Source organism: Tachyglossus aculeatus, chromosome 3 (genome assembly GCF_015852505.1).
Source record: "Tachyglossus aculeatus isolate mTacAcu1 chromosome 3, mTacAcu1.pri, whole genome shotgun sequence".
Classification (NCBI taxonomy): domain Eukaryota; kingdom Metazoa; phylum Chordata; class Mammalia; order Monotremata; family Tachyglossidae; genus Tachyglossus; species Tachyglossus aculeatus.
This window is the reverse complement of record NC_052068.1, coordinates 76,861,812-76,884,396: the sequence shown is the minus strand read 5'-3', so window position 1 is coordinate 76,884,396 and position 22,585 is coordinate 76,861,812. Positions and strand designations below refer to the sequence as shown.

At 42.4% G+C, this 22,585-nt stretch overlaps 1 protein-coding gene across 2 annotated transcripts in view; it reads right to left on the bottom strand.

The window, feature by feature from the left end:
- The window catches only part of MTMR12 (myotubularin related protein 12), an 82,698-nt gene that overhangs the window by 14,625 nt on the left and 45,488 nt on the right, over nt 1–22,585 (bottom strand). For both annotated transcript variants that reach the window (XM_038743911.1, XM_038743912.1), the window contains 8 exons: nt 22,250–22,343; nt 15,519–15,648; nt 14,563–14,638; nt 12,683–12,789; nt 12,346–12,467; nt 10,606–10,684; nt 9,561–9,631; nt 5,009–5,181 (listed from right to left, as the gene is read on the bottom strand). In XM_038743911.1, coding sequence (XP_038599839.1) covers nt 5,009–5,181; nt 9,561–9,631; nt 10,606–10,684; nt 12,346–12,467; nt 12,683–12,789; nt 14,563–14,638; nt 15,519–15,648; nt 22,250–22,343 — 852 coding nt within the window. The remainder of the gene's footprint in view (nt 1–5,008; nt 5,182–9,560; nt 9,632–10,605; nt 10,685–12,345; nt 12,468–12,682; nt 12,790–14,562; nt 14,639–15,518; nt 15,649–22,249; nt 22,344–22,585) is intronic.

Below are 22,585 nucleotides of genomic sequence, written 5' to 3'. Positions count from 1 at the left end.
AAACATATTAACAAAATAAAATAAATAGAATAGATTTGTACAAGTAAAATAAATAGAGTAATAAATATGTACAAACATATATACATATATACAGGTGCTGTGGGGAAGGGAAGGAGGTAAGACGGGGGGCATGGAGAGGGGGACGAGGGGGAGAGGAAGGAGGGGGCTCAATCTGGGAAGGCCTCCTGGAGGAGGTGCGCTCTCAGTAGGGCCTTGAAGGGTCCTCAGGATTCAGCTCAAACTGTATTTTCCTTAGGCTATGAGCCCCACACGGGATAGGGACTGTGTCTGACCTGATTATCTTGTATCTATTCCCGCACTCAGTACAGTGCTTGGCAAATAGTAAGCTTTTTACAAGGAGCAACATGAGCTAATGGAAAGATTATGGGCCTAGGTTCTAATCCCAGCTCTGCCACATGTCTGCTGGGTGACCCTGGGCTAGTCACTTAACTTCTCTGTGCTTCAGTCACCTCCTCTGGAAAACAGGAATTAAGATGATGATGAGTGTGGTATCTTAACTGCTTACTTTGTGGGAGGCATGGCATGGAGAAGCAGCGTGGCTCAGTGGAAAGAGCACGGGCTTTGGAGTCAGAGGTCATAGGTTCAAATCCTGGCTCTGCCAACTGTCAGCTGTGTGACTTTGGGCAAGTCACTTAGCTTCTCTGTGCCTCAGTTACCTCATCTGTAAAATGAGAAGCAGCAGTGGCTCAATGGGAAGAGCCCGGGCTTGGGAGTCAGAGGTCATGGGTTCAAATCCCGGCTCTGCCAATTGTCAGCTGTGTGACTTCGGGCAAGTCACTTAACTTCTCTGGGCCGCAGTTACCTCATCTGTAAAATGGGGATTAAGATTGTGAGCCCCACATGGGACAACCTGATCACCTTGTATCCTCCCCAGTGCTTAGAACAGGGCTTTGCACATAGTAAGCGCTTACCAAATACCAAAATTATTATTATTATTATTAAAATGGGGATTAAGACTGTGAGCCCCCCGTGGGACAACTTGATCACCTTGTAACCTCCCCAGCACTTAGAACAGTGCTATGCACAGAGTAAGCGCTTAATAAATGCCATTATTATTAAGTGCTGGAGCAGATACAAACAGATTGGGTTAGACACAGTCCCTGTCCCATATGTGGTTCACACTCTTAATCTCCGTTTTACAAATGAGGTAACTGAGGCCCAGAGGAGTGAAGTGACTTGCCCAAGGTCACACAGCAGATGAGTGACGGAGCCAGGATTAGAACCCAGGTCCTTCTGACTCCCAGGCCTGTGTTCTAGCCACTAGGCCATGCTGCCCTAAGACTGTGTGTCCAACCTGATTACCTTGTAACTACCCCAGCTCTTCATACAATGCCTGGCACATAATAAGTACTTCATAAATACCATTAAAAAAACCCCCCAAAACCCAAGTAAACAAGTACCATTATTATCACACTAGTGGAAGTCAAACCCAGCACTGGAATTGGGGAAGGATAGAGAGGGAACAGCAAAAGACTCTCAAGCATGTGAAAATTATAACAGAACTGTTTCAGCAGCTGAACACCTCTGGAAATGGAACTAAGTGGTAATAAGAGATTTGGAAGACTGCATTCATATTAATTCAGTTACTATACTCGACATTTACTGTCTCATTTTGTCCTTAACATCCCACTGAGGAAGAAAGGAGCAGCTATGATCCCGACTAACAGAAAAAAAGTTGAGGAACAAAATGCCCCAATTCTCATCAATGGTAGAAACAGGGCAAAAATACCTATCTCCTAGTTCCCAAATCATCTGTAAACCCAAAAGCTACCATTTATCAATTATGCATTTTATTCTTACCTACAGCATTTATGAACATATGCATATTGTCATGTTCAATTATTTATTCAGTTCGTTCCTCCTGATATAGTTGTACAGTTTCCCGCTCTATCCTTGCTTCTTCCTCTCCTCCATCTATTTGTATATATATGTTTTGTTTGCCTCCTCCTTTCAGATAGCAAGATCTTTGAAGGCAGGGAATATATGTCTTGCTTGGTATGGGGCTTTGCTCTCAGGCCACTGTTTGATTGTTCTTTTCACTTGGAAGTATGGACAGCAAGTTTAAGAGTGGAGTAGCCAAGTTCATGCTCATTTTTGCTATTTTTAATACAAAAAGCCCCAATCGTCCATCTACCCCACGTGCTGACTGAATCCTTCCCCCAGTACAGGTGACCTGGATTGCCTTTGCCCCACATCTTCCTTTCCGAGGCCAGCAGACAAAAATCAGACTGGCTCCAAGATCCAAAGACCTGGCCTTGGACATAAAGGATTTTAATTACAGTTGATCATCATCATCATCATCAATCGTATTTATTGAGCGCTTACTGTGTGCAGAGCACCGTACTAAGCGCTTGGGAAGTCCAAGTTGGCAACATATAGAGACAGTCCTTACCCAACAGTGGGCTCACAGTCTAAAAAAAGTTGATGATTAGTAGCCACAAAGATGGCGGTGCTTCAACCTTAGAGTGTGAGTTTTTCTAAAAATGTACAAGCCCACAGAATTCACCATTCTTTCCCAGACATTAAGGTGAGCGTACGTTGGTTCGCACAGCCGAGTGAATCGACTGGTAATTGCAGCCTCACCTTCAGGGACGCCCTGGGCCCTGGCACTGCGGACACCTGGCCTTCTCTGCCTGCCCCCCAGCATCGTGTGCGTCGGGTCGGGTATAAGAGCTGCTGCTGTGTCTCTCTGGACACTTTTCACCTCCAACCAAGCAAAACATCTGGTAATTCTGAGCCTCTCCTCCCCGCGCATCCTGACCACAGTGATGAGGAACCCCCTGCCTGCCCCTGGCATGCTGGGTGTCAGCGAAGTACCACCTTGAGACCTGACCCTGGCTCCCCTCTGCAGCTTCAAGGAGACCCCATCCACTCTGCGTTTCACCAGCCCGGAATAAAAGGGAACATCTACAGTATACGGCCTTTTTCTTACCTCAGAAAGCCTAGTGGCCGTGGTAGCCACTTGTTTTCTAAATGGTATTTCTTAAGCGCGTACTATACGATGGGCACTGTACTAAGCACTGGGGTAGATATGAGCTAATCAGGTTGGACACAATCCATGACTCACAAGGGGCTCACAGTCTCAATCCCCGTTTTACGGATGAGGTAACTGAGGCGCAGAGAAGCGAAAGGACTTGCCCAAGATCACACAGCAGACAAGTGGCGGACCGGGATTAGAACCCAGGTCCTTAATAATAATAATAATAATAATAATAATAACGGCATTTATTAAGTGCTTACTATGTGCAAAGCCCTGTTCTAAGTGCTGGGGGGATACAAGGTGATCAGGTTGCCCCACAGGGGGCTCACAGTCAATCCCCACTTTACAGATGAGGTAACTGAAGCACAGAGAAGTTAAGTGACTTGCCCAAGGTCACACAGCTGGCAATTGGTGGAGCCAGGATTTGAACCCATGACCACTGACTCCAAAGCCCGTGCTCTTTCCACTGAGCCACACTGCTTCTCTCCTTCTGATTCCCAGGCCTGTGCTCTATCCGGTAGGCCACTCTGCTATGGCTTCACTGTATATCATGCATTCTGAATCACGAGGAGCCTGAAATTCCACATCCCCAGCCACACCTCCTTACCAACTTGTTTTCATTTTGTGTACTATTTGTCCCTTTCTCTTATACTGCTTTAATGTTCACTGTGTCTTGGCTCCTGATGTGTCCATCTCAAACGCTCTCCCCAACCTTTAATCATAAATTGTGAACCCCTTGAGGAGCAGGATCCATGTCTAATTCCCCCTTGTATACTCTTTCCCAATGCTTAGTGCAGTGATCTGCACAAAGTGAACACTTAAATACTACAGCTACTACTACTTTGAGGCTGACCAACTTTGCTGTCATTCTTACCCGGCCACTGCTAGCTTTATTAGAGGGTTTCAGACTATACTATGGATTAAAATTGTTAAAATCAAATATCATTGCAATGTCAGTGATTAATGAAATAAGGATAAGTGATATTGGCTCTCCCTGCCTCTTAGACTGTGAACCTCATGTGAGATAGGGACTGTGTCTGATCTGATTAACCTGTTCCTAACCTAGAGTTTAGCACAGTGCCTTGGCACCAAATATTTTTTTTATGGTATTTGTTCAGCGCTTATTATGTGCTAGTCACTCAACTAAGTGCTGGGTAAATACAAGACAATCAGGTTGGACATCTATGTCCCACATGGAGCTCATAGTCTAAATCCCCATTTTACATACGAAGTGAGGCACAGAGGAGTTAAGTGACTTGTCCAAGGCCACACAGAAGACAAATGAAGAGCCAGGATTAGAACTCAAGTCTTCTGGCTCCCAGGCCCACATACTCTTTCCACTAGGCACAATGCTTTTCATTATCACTATACTACCACTAGTAGAACACTTCATAGACAATTAAAAAACTTTTTTAATGAAACTGCTTGTGAGCAAGGAACATTATCTATCAACTTCATTGCACTATACTCTCCCAAGCACTTAGTACAGTGCTCTATACACAGTTAGTGCTCAATAAACACCACTGACTAATCGAATAATGAAGAGAATGTGTACAACTGTCAGGAAACTTGCTTTAAAACCACTGTACACCCTTATTTCCAGACATGATATCACTTTCCCTTCATTCATATATTTAGAATGGCTACTTTAAATGGATTCGGGGCTGAGGGGGGCGGGCGGTGAACTTGCAAAGAAAATAAAATCAAAGGAACTTTTTTCTAAATCATTCCAACCACTGAAACTATTCACACGCTGCCCAGGAATTATAGGGGAACAATTTTCCTGGAATCCAGAAGAACGAAGCTCCAGATTTGGATGAAATAAGTACTCAAGTGGCGAATGGTAAAGCCCTTAAACGGAAACTGTTCAGAGTGAAGGTAACACAACAGAGACAGTGTATGTCTTCCCATTACATACAACCTAGAACACATTACACCCAAGTGCTGGATCATGTATTCTGTAAGCTCCCTCATATATTAAGCAGGAACAGTAAACAGGGCACTTACCTCCTCTTTTTCATTCTGGCGGAGGTGGTTACAGCGATCCAAGAAAGAGTGGGCTCCCATTACCCATTCCTTCTGGATAAGGCTCTGAAAACCAAGCTTGGTTCTGCAATATGGGTCCATCATCACTTGCACCAGAGAGGATATTACGCAGCATATATCAGATGCATTCTCTTCTATGAAAAATCATGGCAAAGAGGTAAAGGCATTAAGGATGAAGCAGACAGCACTGAAAAAAAAACTTTTTTAACTTGTAATCTAGGAATTTTGGATCATCCTGATAGCTCTTAATTAAGAGCTAACAAGGCACCTCTAACCAAGAATTACTGTTGCCCGTGATCAAACAACAAGCCCTGAAAAGTAAAGGGATGCTTTTTGAAATTTCCAGATTTAGTTAGATGCGCTACCTTTTCCTACATTCCTACAAAGACAGCATTGAGGAGAGGGGGAAAAAGAGCTGGTTCCTGAAGGGAAGGACATCCGAGCTCCGAATGTGGACATTTGATTTGGTAATGTTCATGAAAGGTTCAAAGAAACCAGGGGGAGCTCAAAGGTGGTTTTGGATTTTGAAAGCTCTGTATTTTCCCAAGCCACCCTACAATAACCATTGCATAGGACTCTCCCCCTCTTATTAACAACTGCCACTCAACTGAGCAAACTGAATAAGGGAACTGAGGGTTTAATGGGTGGGGGATTTTTACTCTTGCTTTTCGCATTGTATCACAGCTTCTGGACAGGTTTTGCTTTTATAGATTCATTCATTCAATCGTATTTATTGAGCGCTTACTGTGTGCAGAGCACTGTACTAAGCGCTTGGGAAGTACAAATTGGTAACATAGAAACGGTCCCTACCCAACAGCGGGCTCACAGTCTAGAAGATGGATGTCTCTCCCAGGGACTGGTAGGACCAGACAGACTACAACCCTCCTTCTTAACGAGAGCTCACATTCCCTTGGCTGAGACAGTGAAGCAAGACATTGCGACTTTAGCTGGGGCAGAGACTTCATCAACTCAAATGGCCTAGATGGTGGGGTTACAGTCCACATCAGCCAGGAAAAATCAAAAGAGAACTTTACTGCCCTAGAGTAAAGATGCTGATTTAAATAAGAAATACCTCAGGCAGGCAGAATACAGTATGCCTTTGTAAAGCTAGATCATGTAGCCAAAACTCTAGAGAAAGAGTTTCCCTGCTCTGCCAATTGTCAGCTGTGTGACTTTGGGCAAGTCACTTCACTTCTCTGGGCCTCAGTTCCCTCATCTGTCAAATGGGGATGAAGACTGTGAGCCCCACCATGGGACAACATGATCACCTTGTAACCTCCTCAGAGCTTAGAACAGTGCTTTGCACATAGTAAAAGCTTAATAAATGCCATTGTTATTATTACAAAGAGAATCACGGGCTCTACTTACCAGAGAGCTACTACGGTAAGCAGGCCACAATCTAACTTAGGGAACCCAGGCTTTTTTTCTTTTTTTTTAGCAAAATGTCTTCAGTTGCTACAAAGCTTGGAGAATTTAGACAGAGAAAAATGCATTTCCTTCTACTTACTGCCTGAATTCCCAAGCTACTGCCTCAGACACTGCATCTCATAACCTTCAAGGGCAGGAAGTCACGGCCCTGTGAAACCGCTATGAGGAAAGCCTCAAACACAGCCTTTTCTGGTTATCAGATGACCCCGCAGCAAGATTCTTTTAAGCACGTTACTAGAAATCCTGTAGACTTCTAAGCACCATCATTTTTAGAAGCCCAGTTAAAGTTCACCCTAGAGCTTCTCCTGCCCTCTGAAAAAATTCTACCACAGGAAATCAAATCCACGACCTGCTTGGCTATCTGGCAGAGGTCAGAGGAGAAGCACCATTCTTTATAGAATGGAAAGCTCTTGAGTTAGGCAAACAGGAAAGCCCAGAAGAGTGGCAATCCTGCTACAAACAGAAAATTAGGTGAGCTAAGAGTTTGAAGAGCACATGGTAAGGGTTGCCAATGTTAGAAAACGGATTGTTCAGTAAGCCACGTATATGCAACCAGTTGGATCATCTGATAACTATGAGCTAAAGACTCCGGAAAATTATAAGCTCCTTATGGGCAGGGATCCTTTCTATCAACTCTGTTGTATTGTACTTTCCCAACTACTTAGTATGCTCTGAACACAGAAAGTGCTTAATAAATATCTTTCTTTGAAAAAAGGAAGGAAGGAAGGAAGGAAGGAAGGAAGGAAGGAAGGAAGGAAGGAAGGAAGGAAGGAAGGGAGGGAGGGAGGGAGGGAGGGAGGAAGGAAGAATGGGTGGGTGGGTGGGTGGGTGTGTGTGTGTCTTTGTGTCTGTGTCTTACACTGAGGAAAACATTAAGGATTCCCAAATCCAGATTTGTTTAGAAGTAGATTCAAACCCCGGCTCTGCCAATTATCAGCTGTGTGACTTTGGGCAAGTCCCTTCACTTCTCTGTGCTTCAGTTACCTCATCTGTAAAATGGGGATTAAGACTGTGAGCCCTCCGTCGGATAACCTGATCACCTTGTAACCTCCCCAGCGCTTAGAAGACTGCTTTGCACATAGTAAGCGCTTAATAAATGCCATCATTATTATTAGATAAGTCATAGAAACTGGATAAAATTGTGGTAACCACCCAGGTTATTTTTAAAGAAATCATACGGGCCACATGGCACCCACACAAGAGCTCTGGAAATATTTGGAGAAGACTTTACATAATTCCTAATAAGATTATATAACTTATTTCAAATGATTACTGTCCTGAAAGACTAGAAGACTTCCAGTTTAATTCCTGTTATTAGGTGGCTTCCTGAGGTGGCCCTGGAAATTATGTATTGTGATTTTTCTTATAATTGTTCTTGAATTTTTTTTACACTTGCTTTGTGATCTCTGTCAATATGTCTGATCCAATGCCCATCTACCTTTTCCTAGTGCTAAGAACAATGCTTAGCCCAGGGTGAGAATTAAACTAACCCAATGAAGAATAACAGTATGAGGAATCATGCCACACTAAGCTGCTGGCATTCTTTAAGGGGTGTGGAGAAAGGGGTACCAAAACATATTTAGATTGTCAAAATACTCTTCAATAGGGCTTCACACCAAAAGGTTTTTAAAAACTGAGGATAATCATGGGATCGGAGGGAATATTCAGTCCTGGATATGAAACTGGCTAAAAATGGAAAATTAAATGATATAAATGGCTGCTTTTCACTATGAAAAAGTGAAAAAAAAAATGAAGCCTCCAGAGAGATGGTGCTATAACAAATTCCATTTAATATCTTCACAGGTTGTCTAAAAGTAGGACTTGCAATGAAATCTGTCTGCAGATACACTAAGTCCTTTGGGGTGCTGCACCATTATGAAGACAGGAATATATTGCATTAAGACCTCACCATGTTAAGCATGTTAAGGGGCGGTGAGAGTGGTAGCTGAGAGTCAGTGGGAGCAAATGCAAAGGTGATGTACCCAGAAAAATATCATACTGAGCTAACAGTGACAATTGTTTGACAGTGATTCCAGAATCACTGTTGTCTTTCTGAAATCATTGGCAGCAGCCAAACCTTGGGCATCATCAGAAAGGGGATGGAAAAACCAATAAGACATTGCCTTCCCAATACCTAAGTCATGAATACTGGCATCTTGAGCACTTATGAGCAATTCACGTCACCACATTCTGGGAAGGAAATAATACAGCTGCTAGAAAATGTCCTTATACTATGAATTTTGGTTAGCATGCTGGTGGGAATTAAAGTCTTTTTGAGTATGGTGGACACGGTGCCATGTGAATGCTCAAGGTGTAATACACTACAAGTACTACCTGAGTTTTCCTTAACCCAGGGTGCTGTAAGAATATGACCCCTGCATTTAGAGCCCAGCTGGTGTTCACAAAAAGGCAACCCAGATGATCAGTGACTTGGAGAAACTTTTGTGAGTGGATGCGGTTTGGCTGAGTGGGTGTGAATAAGGGTATTACAGGATTGTGATTTGGTGACTGCCACAAAGCTAGTTTCTGAGAGGGCATCCACTGAACTTTAAAGGTGGAGAAAAGGAATGCTTCTTCATATGGCTGATGGTAACAAGAAACTGTAAAGGCAGAAAACATCAGTAGACTCAAGAAGAGGGTGGATAAATTCATAGGTCACTAAAATAAAAAAGCTAGGGATATACACCCTTCAACACTGGTAAGGCAGGCCGAGCAACCTATTGTCAGAGACACAGGGATGGGCTAGGTGGACCGCTGGTTAGACCTATTAATGGCATGGGTGTTTCTATGTTCTAAGAGACTGTGTTAATTCAATAAAATTACAATCAACCTTCTGCCTCTCCCTGCTCAAAGCAATTCCATCTTGGGTCTAGAACTGTCTGCCAAATTTCAGTTGGGAAGAATTTATTTTTAACTACAGCATTAAAACTCCACACAAGAGAGACTTTAGGGCCAAGACTGAGCTCAGCAGAAAGGACTATTACAACTGCATGACCTTGCCACAGTTGCTTTCTCTTTACTTAAAGCAGCACCTTAACTTTAGGAAAAGGGAAACTACACATTTTCCTTTAAAATAGGAACTTACCTAAAAGGAGGATATTTATGTTTTGTCCTTCCAGGTACTCAGCAATCTCTATTGCTTTTTTCAAGCAGCGTCTGAATTAAGAAAACAGTTGGATAAAATGCTTAGGCAAAGGCTGGGCTACTGAATGAGACATTAGCTTCTATTTTCGGAAGTTCGTTCATTCATTCATTCAATCGCATTTATTGAGCGCTTACTGTGTGCAGAGCACTGTACTAAGCGCTTGGGAAGTAAAAGTTGGCAACATATAGAGACGGTCCCTACCCAACAACAGGCTCACAGCCTAGAAGGGGCAGACAGACAACAAAATAAAACATGTAGACAGGTGTCAAAATCAGTTGGAACTGCTTTTCCTGTTACCTCCAAAGACAAATATTCTGGTAGTAAGGAATCACATACCAACACTTAAAAGGGTCACAAAGTTTCTGGAAAGGTATTTCCTAAACACTTCCATCAGATGTTTACTCTAAGAGCTTGCTCAAGATTCCCATAATTGGAATATATCTGGAGAGTTTTTTGAAAGTGCCCAGCTTTCTAAAGAACATTCAGTAGTAGTTCCCTGATTACTGTAAATGCCCTCTTGAATGAGAATATGTATAAATTTCCTAAGTAATAAAAACAGTAAAACACAATCTCTGCTCACTAGGCATTTATAATTTAATGAATAAAACAGAAATATAACATCAATTTACCACATGCCTAGTTATCACTTGTCTTTCTCTAGATTGTGAGCTCGTTGTGGGCAGGAATGTGTCTGTCGGTTGTTATACTATACTGTCCCAAGCACTCAGTACAGTGCCTTACACACATAGTGCTCAGTAAATACAACTGAATTCTTCCCCCCGCCCCCCCCCCCCCACTACTACTACCAGGGACTAAGCTTTATACAGTTCCCAGCAGTGTGGTCATGTGTGCAAAAAATAAAAAATAAAAATGCAAATAATCCCTGGATTCATGGATTCCGAGTGCTAAATTGTTATATTTAACACAAGGAAAGCCAATTAACCAAATAAATTAAAGCAAGAATGATTCTAATGAATTAGCAAACCTTATGATGTCAAGCCAGTTGCTGTTTTCCAGTAATGAAAACCATTTTACATCTGTGTCCCAGAACTCTGAAATATTGTCTGTAAAGATAGAGAAAGTCACTGGTAAGCAACATTACTAACGGTATAACTCAGGAATAGATGCACCATGCTCCCAGCAATGGGGTTTTCCCTTTAGAAAAGGCCTTTGCTCTTGGATTCTTAAGTGGTGATAAATTCCCAGCCATAGTTTTGAGTTGGGAGCTCCTTAGCAAATATACAATTTAATAACTCCCCTATCAAAAAAAGTCAAGAAGAGGAGCTCATTTACCCATGAAAAATTCATAGCACTTCCAGGTTAATTTAGCCAATTTAACCAGTTCTCTAACACTGACTTCACAGGAAAAGGCTTGTAATCATCGAATGCATCGGAAATATTTATCCAATCTCCCCGACTTGGAATGCTTTCCTAGACCCTAAACTGAAAACAGGCTCTATTTCCCCAAGTGAAGCAGAAACCTCAAGCTGCCAATTGAGAGGCACCAACCTGTCATTTTACTTTACTTTTCTGTAATGGTGGGGAGTTGAAGCAAACCTTTGTTTTAGCCTTGACTGTGGGCCATTTCTCACACCCCCATCTCATCCTCCTAACCCATTCTGCTCAGCCTTGTCTCCTCCATGCTCCCCACCAGTGTCAGCTGCTGGAGTAACACATTCTGAACAGGCAGCTCTCCAACCCAATCACAGGTTTCTGACGGGAGCCGCAGGTGGGACAGGGACTGGGACACGATTATCTTCTATCTTCCCAAGTATTTAGTACAGTGCTTGGCACATAGTAAATGCTTAACAGCCTATGAGAAGCAGCGTGACCTAGTGGAAAGAGCACGGGCCTGGGTTCTAATCGGCTCCACCACTCATCTTTGGTGTGGCAAGTCACTTCTCTGGGCCTCAGTTCCCTCATCTGCCAAATGTGGATTCAATACTTGCTCTCCCTTCTACTTAGATAATAATAATAATAATAATAATGATGGCATTTGTTAAGCGCTTACTATGTGCAGAGCACTGCTCTAAACGCTGGGGAAGATACAAGGCGATCAGGTTGTCCCAAGTGGGGCTCACAGTCTTCATCCCCATTCTACAGATGAGGTAACTGAGGCCCAGAGAAGTTAAGTGACTTGCCCAAAGTCACACAGCTGACAAGTGGCAGAGCCGGATTTTGAACCCATGACCTCTGACTCCCAAGCCTGGGCTCTTTCCACCGAGCCACTCTGCTTCCCCCTGTGGAAGAACCTGATGATCTTGTATCTACCCCAGGGCATGGTGCTTGATGACTTGACACCTGTCCACATGTTTTGTTTTGTTGTCTGTCTCCTCCCTTCTAGACTGTGAGCCCGTTGTTGGGTAGGGACCGTCTCTATATGTTGCCAACTTGTACTTCCCAAGTGCTTAGTACAGTGCTCTGCACACAGTAAGCACTCAATAAATACAATTGAATGAATTAAAATAGTAAGTACTTGACAAAACCCACAATTATTGTTATTACTGTCATTAGCAACTACCACAACTATTATTATTATTTTCTTTCCCATTCAGGAATTCACACCCAGGACTCAGCTTCTAAATTGTACACCACACATAACCTCAGCAGTGGCAATTAGGGACATCTGACTGTCCTCATAAAGATGTTCAAGAAGCACTTTCTCTTTGTTCATGCTGCATCTTTCCGCACTTCAAAGGAAAATTTTGCTCTTAATTGAGCTTACCTATCAGAAAAAGCTGTTTAAATTTGGAATATGCAGTCTGGATTTCTTGTAAGGATAGGCTGTTTGATAGGTCTTCAGTTTTCACCATTTCATAAGGTGGCTTGTGAATTGTCTTGTATATGCTGAATTACAAAAAAAAATCAAGGGATTATATCATTAGGCATGAATCACAGTAGCTGCCAAAACATAGGTCTTCCCTAGTAACAGAAATGGATGCAATTCAAAAGTTATATAGCCTCCTTAAGGAATAAAGGGAGTTTCATTCCAAAGAGTATTACTATAACTCGGAAGAAGAAAGCAAATAAAAAACAAGTCACGAAAGATAACTATTACTGACCCATCTAAGAAGGCTTTTTGTATCTGCAAAGTGCTGTCATCTGGTTCTCTGGGGAAAGCTGACATCTTCAGAAGAGCACAGCTATTATGGCAAGACCAACACCAAATCTACAAGAAACAGGAGAAAAAATTCCCAAAACAGCCAGTTTGGGAGGAGTTCATGAATCCATCACACAGTATTGCCAAATGGGTACTGCTCCCTGAGGTTCCTCTCGGAAGACCCCTTCCCACCTTCATTATGCAGGTTTGAGCATACGTTCAATGTCTATCAAGAGTGTAGTCACTTCAAATTTCTTTCCTAGGCAGAAACTCATACTACTAAATTCTTTTGGTGAGGAAAAGCATGTTATCATTTCCTTATAGAATTTAGGATTCATTAAAATTTAAAAAGCAATCAGAACAGAGTGCCAAATTAATGATCTGGGAAAGCTTGGCCCCCCCCTTTTCCAGACGAAGCCCCCCTTTCCCTCTGCTCCTCCTCCTCTGCTCTACCCCCTCCCCGCCCCACTTGTATGTAAATATGTACATATTTATTATTCTATTTATTTTATTAATGACGTGTATGTATCTATAACTCTATTTATATTGATGCAATAGATGCCTGTTTACTTGTTTTGATATCTGTCTCCCTGCCTTCTAGACTGTGAGCCCATTGCTGGGCAGGGATTGTCTCAGTTGTTGAACTGTACTTCCCAAGCACTTAGTATAGTGCTCTGCACACAGTAAGCACTCAATAAATATGACTGAATGAATGAATAATACTCAAATCCCCAAACTGAGGCAATAGAGGCAAAGGCCACAGAAAGGCTGTGTGATTAATTGTGTGCGCATACATTCTAAATACATCTCTGGTTCTCCTATAAATGGGAATTGCATTTTTACAAAACCCCAAGTTATGGAAGGTTTGTTTTGCAGTACTCAATGGGTCATCTACTACGCGTAACACATTCTTTCTTTCAACACCCTGGCTCACTGTATCCAACAGACTCCATTTGTCAAATCAACATTCCCTAAATTTTCTAACAGCTTTCTAGCCAAAACACACACTAAGGTAGGTAGACCAAAGTTTTTGTGGGTTTTTTTTTTAATGATACTTTTAAGCATTTACTATTGTTCAATTTGTCAAATCAGCATTCCCTAAATTATCTAACAGCTTTCTAGCCAAAACACACATTATGGTAGATAAACCTAAGTTTTTTGGGGGGGGGGTTTTAATGATACTTTTAAGCATTTACTATGTGCTGGGCACTGTTCTATGTACTGGGGTAGATACAAGATTTTCAGGTTGGACCCAGTCCATGTTCCACACTGGGCTCACAGTCTCAATCCCCATTTTACATTTTACGGATGAGGTAACTGAGGCACAGAGAAGTTAAGTGACTTGTCCAAGGGGACACAGCAGGCAAATGACAGAGCCAGCATTAGAACTCAGGTCCTTCAGACTCCCAGGCCTGTGTTTTAACCACTAAGCCATGCTGCTTCTCTGAGTGCACCAGAGATGGGTTTTCTGTTGGTTTCGGCAAAATTACTCTATAGACTTCTGATTCAAATCTTCTTTTGCTAACTTCAGTTTTTACCACCACAAAACCTAGAACGTGAAGAGTTTTTTCAGGATGTCTTCTTCAGAGAAGCAAAGTTTTAAGATTGACAAGGACAGTTTTCATAGCTAGTCTGTTGGGCCTTACTGCCCCTGGGGAGAGCTTCTACGTTAATTTCGGATTCCAGTTGGAATAAGGCCAAACTACTGAGCTTGAGAGAGACAATTCAAAGTCCTAAAGGAAAAGCTAAGGAAAAGCCAAAATGTGGTGACATTTTCCATCCTGGCATTTCCTGAAACAATCCCTACTTTCTCAGCTTCTTGAGGTTTCTTTGTTTGCTTACCGGTACGCCTTTTCCTTGGAAGCGTGAGATGTCCTCTTCAGGAAGAGAGATCGGAACAACGAAGTATGCTGGCAACCTAGTGGATGAAACAGACAGCCTGTTGCAACCCAAAGTGCAACCCAAATCCTCAACGCCATCTGCCAAGACAGGGTAAGTTTTCTATGAGTACCTCAGACCTGGGTTCTAATCCTGCTGGGTGACCTTGGGCAAGTTCTGGGCCTCATTTGCAAAATGGAAATTCAAACACTGGGCTCCTTTCCCTACTTAGAATGCAAGCCCCACATGGGATCTGATTATCTTATATCTACCACAGCACTTTGTACATTGTTTGGCACGGACAAAGCGCTCAACAAATACCACAATTTTTATTATCTTACCCTGCATCTGTGTTGAAAGGTAGCATAAGTGCCAAAACCGTCAGTCATTGGGGAATATCACCCTCTCTCTCTCTCTCCCTACCTCCAAATCCTCATGCCCTCAATATACAAAATACTTGCACAACTGGTTGTAACTAAACAATATGAAAAGAACTTAATAATATGCATTGAATCTGCAGAGTTCTCTGTGTTCTTTGAAGTCCGCACCCCCGTTAACGTCATTTCAGACTACTCAGAAGGCAGGGAAGAGATCTATTAACTGATATTGTGCAGTAGTGTATGTACTTATTATACACCATTAAGTAGTAACTATTTTAGGAAAATCTGCTAGCAGGAATCAGAAAGACATACTCCAGGCCACCCTAAGGATTAGTTTACAAATGTTGAGCTTTGTAGAGGAAAAAGATTACATAATTATTCAAACAAACAGTACCTATGGCTGAAGTTGGCAATTTCATCTAGTCTAACATCCAAGGGAGGCACGATTTAAACTTGATTTTTCTGTAGTGAGATAAAGTTCACTCTATTTGCACTTATTTCAAGGCTCTAGAAACTTAGAAAAACACTGTAGGTGCTTACTTTTCACAGATTTTGTAGCCTTCATTGGCACTCACTGCTTTATACTTCATATTTCCTCTGGTGCGCTCCAACTCCTGACGCCAGTCCTTAATTGAGTCAAACATCACAGTTTGATTTCTCTTATCTGTGACTAACACACACAGAAAAATTAAAAACACAACATTAATAGAAGATCTCCCTGAATCACTGATAACTTATTTCATGAAGGTCATGGAATCTTAAGGGCTTTTTCCACATCACGTGAAATGCTTCAGGAAACCAAATTAAATAATTTCTGTTTATGCAGAACAGATTCAGCACTACTTCCTAGCCTTGTCCCATTTTCTTTTCTAATAATACTAATAATTTTTTAAAAAGACTGGAAATTGTTCTTTTAACATGCCAAGAAAGACATTCTAGTTCCAAATCTTAGCAGTCCTATTTACACACAGTCTAAATGATAATTCATGCGATTCAAAACAAATCCCACTGACACCGATGCTAAATTATTAAATCTGATATTTTTAGCAATACCAACAGAAGAGTGATTTAGGACAGTGTGTTCCTTCGATGAAACACTCACAAAACAATGATAATAACAATTGTGGTATTTTTTTAAGCACTTACTAATGTGTCAAGAACTGTTCTAAGCTCCCATTTTTCCAACTGGGAGCTGTTTACGTAAACACCCCATTTTAGGGCTCCAACTAAGCTGGCCAAAACATTTCCTGTCATAAGTTTTTTTTTAATAACTGGAAAGACAGAGTGATCTCCACTGACCAGCAGATAACCTAACTGCCTCTTCTGCCGTTCTGTAAACCGCCCAGGAAGGATCTGAAATCTTAAAGGATCTGTGCTTAGAAGCAACATGGCTTACTGGAAAGGGCTTGGGAGTTGGAGGTCCTGGGTTCTAACCCCGGCTTTGCCTCTTTCCTGATTTGTAACCTTGGACAAGTCCTTAATGTCCCCGAATTTCTCAATTTCCTCTCCTTTTAAATGGGGGTTCATTCACTCATTCATTCAATTGTATTTATTGAGCACTTACTGTGTGCAGAGCACTGTACTAAGCGCTTGGGAAGTATACCTATTCTCCTTCCCCATCACTCAGACAGTGAGCTCCAGGTGGGAGACAGGAACTGTGTCTGATTCACCTACCACAGTGTTTAAATAGAATGCCTAATGCATAGTAAGCACTTAATATATTTTTTATTATTATTATTTCTTCTTCCCTCTCCTCCTAGTGATTCCAGGCAGATAACTGCATTTCCACAATCATCCTGCGTGCCTGCTTGCTAGTGATGAGTTCTACTTTTGGTAGACAGCTGGAAGTCAAAAGTGCAGGACACCATATTAAGCACTGGAGGGTAAATTAATCATGGTCCCTGGTCCACACAAGGGCTCACAGTCTAAAAACTGTCGGGGAGGGAAGAGAAGACAGACACACAGCGAAACTGAAATGACAAAATAGCAAAATGGCAAAAGAGAACAAATAATAATAATAATAATAATGACATTTATTAAGCACTTACTATGTGTAAAGCACTGTTCTAAGCGCTGGGGGGTATAAGGTAATCAGGTTGTCCCAAGAGGGGGGCTCACAGGCTTCATCCCCATTTTACAGATGAGGGAACTGAGGCCCGGAGAAGTGAAGCGACTTGTCCAAAGTCACACAGCTAACAACTGGCGGAGCCGGGATTCAGACCCATGACCTCTGACTCCAAAGCCCAGGCTCTTTCCACTGAGCCATGCTGCATCTCCAAAGACCCAACACTGAGACCTAACAAAGACCCAAAACACTGAGAATGACCCTAAGTTATGGGCAAGAGGAGGTTTTCAGGTTTTTCATGGCCGAAGCAGACCAATTCAGAGTCTGACAGGTTCAACTGTTGCGACATTCTTAATATTTGTACAATTCCTCATCTTCTCCATTCAGTGGTGTCCAGGGTAGTGGGGAGGGAAAGTATCACTCAGGTCTCGGCACTCCACCGGAGTTGGAGCAGGAAAGAATGAATGGTGCTTCTCTTCTCTGCCCAGGCAGACAGGAAGCATCCTGACTGGATTGATGAAAATAGCTACCTGAGAAAGACCAGGGGATCCAAACACTGACCTATTCTCTGCATCAGGCAGAAACTCCTCACCCTCAGCTTCAAGGCTGTCCATCACCTCGCCCCCTCCTACCTCACCTCCCTTCTCTCTACAGCCCAGCCCGCACCCTCCATTCCTCTGACACTAATCTCCTCACCGTGCCTCGTTCTCGCCTGTCCCGCTGTTGACCCCTGGCCCATGTTATCCCTCTGGCCTGGAATTCCCTCCCTCCGCACATCCGCCAAGCTAGCTCTCCTCCTCCCTTCAAGGCCCTACTGAGAGCTCACCTCCTCCAGGAGGCCTTCCCAGACTGAGCCCCCTCCTTCCTCTCCCCCTTCTTCCCCTCTTCATCCCCCCCGCCTTACCTCCTTCCCTTCCCCACAGCACCTGTATATATGTATATATGTTTGTACGTATTTATTACTCTATCTATTTTACTTGTACATATCTATTCTATTTATTTTATTTTGTTAGTATGTTTTGTTCTCTGTCTCCCCCTTCTAGACTGTGAGCCCATTGTTGGGTAGGGACCGTCTCTATATGCTGCCAACTTGTACTTCCCAAGCGCTTAGTACAGTGCTCTGCACACAGTAAGCGCTCAATAAATACGACTGATTGATTGATTTAATGCCTGGCAAAGTGATAGAAACTCAAAGCAAGCAAAGAAGATAATAACTAAAGCCAAGACTGAAGTTCAGAGAAGAACTTCGAAGTTCAAAGAAGAACTCAGAACCTGTTAACTAAATGGTGGAAAGACATTCAAAACTGACGGCGTTTGCCCATTCTGGCAGGGAGTCACTTGGCAGGTGCTGAGCAACCTTGTGCGCTTCCTCGGACTTGCGTGCCACAGGAGGGTTTGGGCGAGCCCTGTGCAGCAACAAGGCCTAGCTGGAGCACGGGCCTCGGAGTCGGAAGGTCATGGGTCCTATTCCCGGCTCCGCCACTTGTCTGCCCTGTGACCTTGGGCAAGTCACTTCTCTGTGCTTCAGGTCCCTCACCTGAAAATGGGGATTAAGACTGTGAGCCCTGTGTGGGACAGGGGCTGTGTCCAACCCGATTACCTTTTATCTATCCCTGTGCTTAGACCAGTGCCTGGCACATAAATTAACAAATATCTTAATTGTTATTTTTCTTACTCCCCTTTAGACTGTAAGCTCCTTGAAGGCAAGGAAGATGTCTATTGACTCTGCTGTACTCTCTCAAGCATTTAATACAGTGCTCTGCACACAGAAAGCACTCAACACCACTGATTGACTATAATAATAATAATAATGATGGCATTTATTAAGCGCTTACTATGTACAAAGCACTGTTCTAAGCGCTGGGGAGGTTACAAGGTGATCAAGTTGTCCCACAGGGGGCTCACAGTCTTAATCCCCATTTTACAGATGAGGTAACTGAGGCACAGAGAAGTGAAGTGACTTGCCCAAAGTCACGCAGCTGACAACTGGCGGAGCCAGGATTTGAACCCATGACCTCTGACGCCAAAGCCTGTCCTCTTACCACTGAGCCATGCTGCTTCCCCACAAGAAGTGACTTAGTGACTATCTCACTAAAACTTCCAAGTATGTATGGTGTCTTTTACACCTCAATAGTCCCAGCACCCCAGTATCACCCCAAGAAACATAAATTAGAGATGGTAGGCTAAATTGTCTCTGGGGTAATAACTTCAGAAGTATCACTTCACTTTCCACCAAAAGAGGTCACTGAAATTATCACCTTTACTTGACTCCTCATTACTGAGGTGCCTTTCCTAGATAGTATGGGTTTCAACTATTCTGGGACCCAAATGATAAATCCTCACTGTCTAGATTCTGTAAAAAGCACCAAGATCAAAATACATCTCTTTTATATGGGATTCCAATGAGGAGCAGCGTGGCCTAGTGGAAAGAACATGGGCCCTTCTCTGAGCCTCAGTTACCTCACCTATAAAATGCAGATTAAGACTGTGAGTCCCATGTGGAACAGGGACTGTATCCAACCCAGTTTGTCTGTATCCACCCCAGCGATTAGAACAGTGCCTGGCACATAGTAAGCATTTAAGAAATATCACAAGTATTATCATTATTAATAATTAATAATTATTAAGCTGTGACTGTCAGAAATATTACGGAAGATTCTTCTGTAGTGTGATTGATAGAATTACAGCTGTCCATCAACATTTAACACTAATTCTTGATGGGAGGGTGGCCCTCAATAATGGATCCTTTTGAGGTTCAAAGACAGCATTCAAACACTTTCCAAATATTTCTATATAGTTACATCAGACCACCAATAATGTACTTGGAAAAAAAAGTAGATGAAAATCTATTTCATCTTAGGTTTCAGGATACAAATAAGACCTCTTCAGCCACAATCATCAATATATTGGCATTCAGTGGGCACATGGCAAGAGTAGCCCAAGTGAAAAATAAAACTGTTGCTTAATTTGCAAACAATTCAAACATTTTCCATACTCACTCATTGCCAGGTTGTACTATGGGGTTAAAGGCCCTCTTTTTACAGACTCAGACTGTAAGCTCATTGTGGGCAGGGAATGTGTCTGTTTATTATTGTATTGTACTCTCCTAAGCACTTAGCAAAATTCCCCACATACAGTTAAGCGCTCAATAAATAAGAAAGAAGGAAAGAAAGAAAGAAAGAAAGAAAGAAAGAATGAATGAATGAATGAATGAATGAATGAATGAATGAATCCAGGAAAAGGGAGAACAGCAAAATGGCATGGTTATTTCTCGGTCTACTTTCTGGGCTTACATCTTTGGCTCCGAAGGGGTAAAGGAGAAGGAAAATCACACTTCAATCACTAAGACAGCAAATAGGCAGTTCTCTGTGATACTGTCTTCTAGGCAACTGTTGATATATTGGGCACAGCCAAAATAATAATAATAATAATAATGGCATTTATTAAGCACTTACTATGTGCAAAGCACTGTTCTAAGCGCTGGGGAGGTTACAAGGTGATCAGGTTGTCCCATAGGGGGCTCACAATCTTAATCCCCATTTTACAGATGAGGTAACTGAGGCACAGAGAAGTTAAGTGACTTGCCCAAAGTCACACAGCTGACAATTGGCAGAGTCGGAATTTGAACCCATGACCTCTGACTCCAAAGCCCGTGCTCTTTCCACTGAGCCACGCTGCTTCTCTAAGGCAGCACCAAGAGTGATTCAATGCCAAGGACTCCGAAATTGAGTGCTTACTGTGTGCAGAGTACTGTATAAGTGCTCGGGAGACTAAACCATAGTTGGTGGACGTGATCCCCATCCTCTAGTAGCTTAAATCCAGTGGGGAGCACTAGCACAATCATCTCTTCCTCAACATACGGAACACTGATGAAATACCACAGGATCTCAAAGATGCCACCATCTTCTTCAAGAAGAAAGGCAAAACGTCCAGATACTTCAGTTACACTGCTCTCCATTAAGAGCCGATCCTAGACAGAGGACTCCGGAACAGGCTACGGCAGAATTTAATCCATCACACACTCTTGGAATCATAATGCGGCTACAGACCAGAGAGTGGCAAAGTGCACATGAACTTAGATGCGCGTTAGATACAGGAAAGTACAAGAGACAGTAACTTCTAAATTGTACCAATAGAACATACCAAGATTTTTGATACTGTCAGTCAACCTGAGGTCTCGAAAGCACTAAACAAATCTGGCTGCCCTGAAAAAGTTCTAACACTACTGTATGACCCTATGGGTGGATTAGGGGTCAGGACCGAGGATGCACCTCAAACATATTCACGCACGAACAATCTCAAGAAAGATGACTTCTTGAGAAGCCATGTCTACCAACTCTCTTACATTGAATTCTCTCAAGCGCTTAGTACAGTGCTCTGCACTCTGGAAATGCTCAATAAATGCGATTGACTGATTGACTGAGAGCCCTTAGTTCAAGATCACTCCACTTCGAGATGGAATTTTACCCAAGCAGCCTCAAGCTTTGAAAGGGTGAAGTGCAGCATTGAAACCTTAGAATCACTTCTGCATAGAAATGTTTACTCAAGTTGAAGCAAACTTTGTGTATTACCTATATGTGAGTATATGAACAGCTGCCTGGAAGATAAAATATTCTCAGCCCCATATTACATCATGAACTACAGGGGAAGTGGGAAGGAGAAACATGGACGCAGGGTAAGGTGAAAATCCCAGGTAAGCAATGAAGAATGAAAAGCTGAGCTCCTTCGATTTTAACGTTTCTCCCAGCTCATGAATCACAGATGAAAAACCACAAGGCTTTTTTTTTAACCAAAGCCATTCTCCAGATATCTTTTCTCCCTACTTTCCCAGAATTTTCTGATTATCCAAATGTTTGCATTCTAGGAGACTTCTTAAGGTTCTACAGAAACTTCTACAACCACATTGAAAAGGGAGAAATAATCCCAATAATGACACTGAGCACTATGGAATAAAAAGCTACGATCTATTCTTTTATGCTTTTTTCTAAATCAATAACAATCTGCTAGAAGCTAAAGATTAAGACAACACACATTTGGGAACTGAGGAGACACCTACTTGCTCTTGGATTTATGCTGCTGCTTGGGACCAGAAACTGAGCTTTCAAATCCAAAAAGAGCCAGACACAAAAGCTCAAGATGACAAAGAGGTAGGAAAGAGTAGCATTTTCTCACTCACTTCCAAAAATAGAAACCAAAAGATGCTTACCTGCATTGCTTGGTGCGGCAGTTGCATAGGAAAATAGAAACAACCGTTTAAGTAATTTAGGAGCCTGGGTATGATGAATTATGCCACTGACAATCTAGGAAAAAACCAAATAAACACAGTTATTAAACTGAAGAGTACACAGAATTGACATTTGAAAAGGAGAGACTAGAAGAGGCAAGCTCAGAACTCTGAACTGACAGCATGATTAATTTTTTGCAAATACAGCATAGGAGTCCTACAGAAAGTTAGTTTGCTATATATGCACAAATATCAATAGCACCCAACTTTCCCAACCATTACTCAAATATCAGATTTCTAGGTATCTGGTCAAAGATT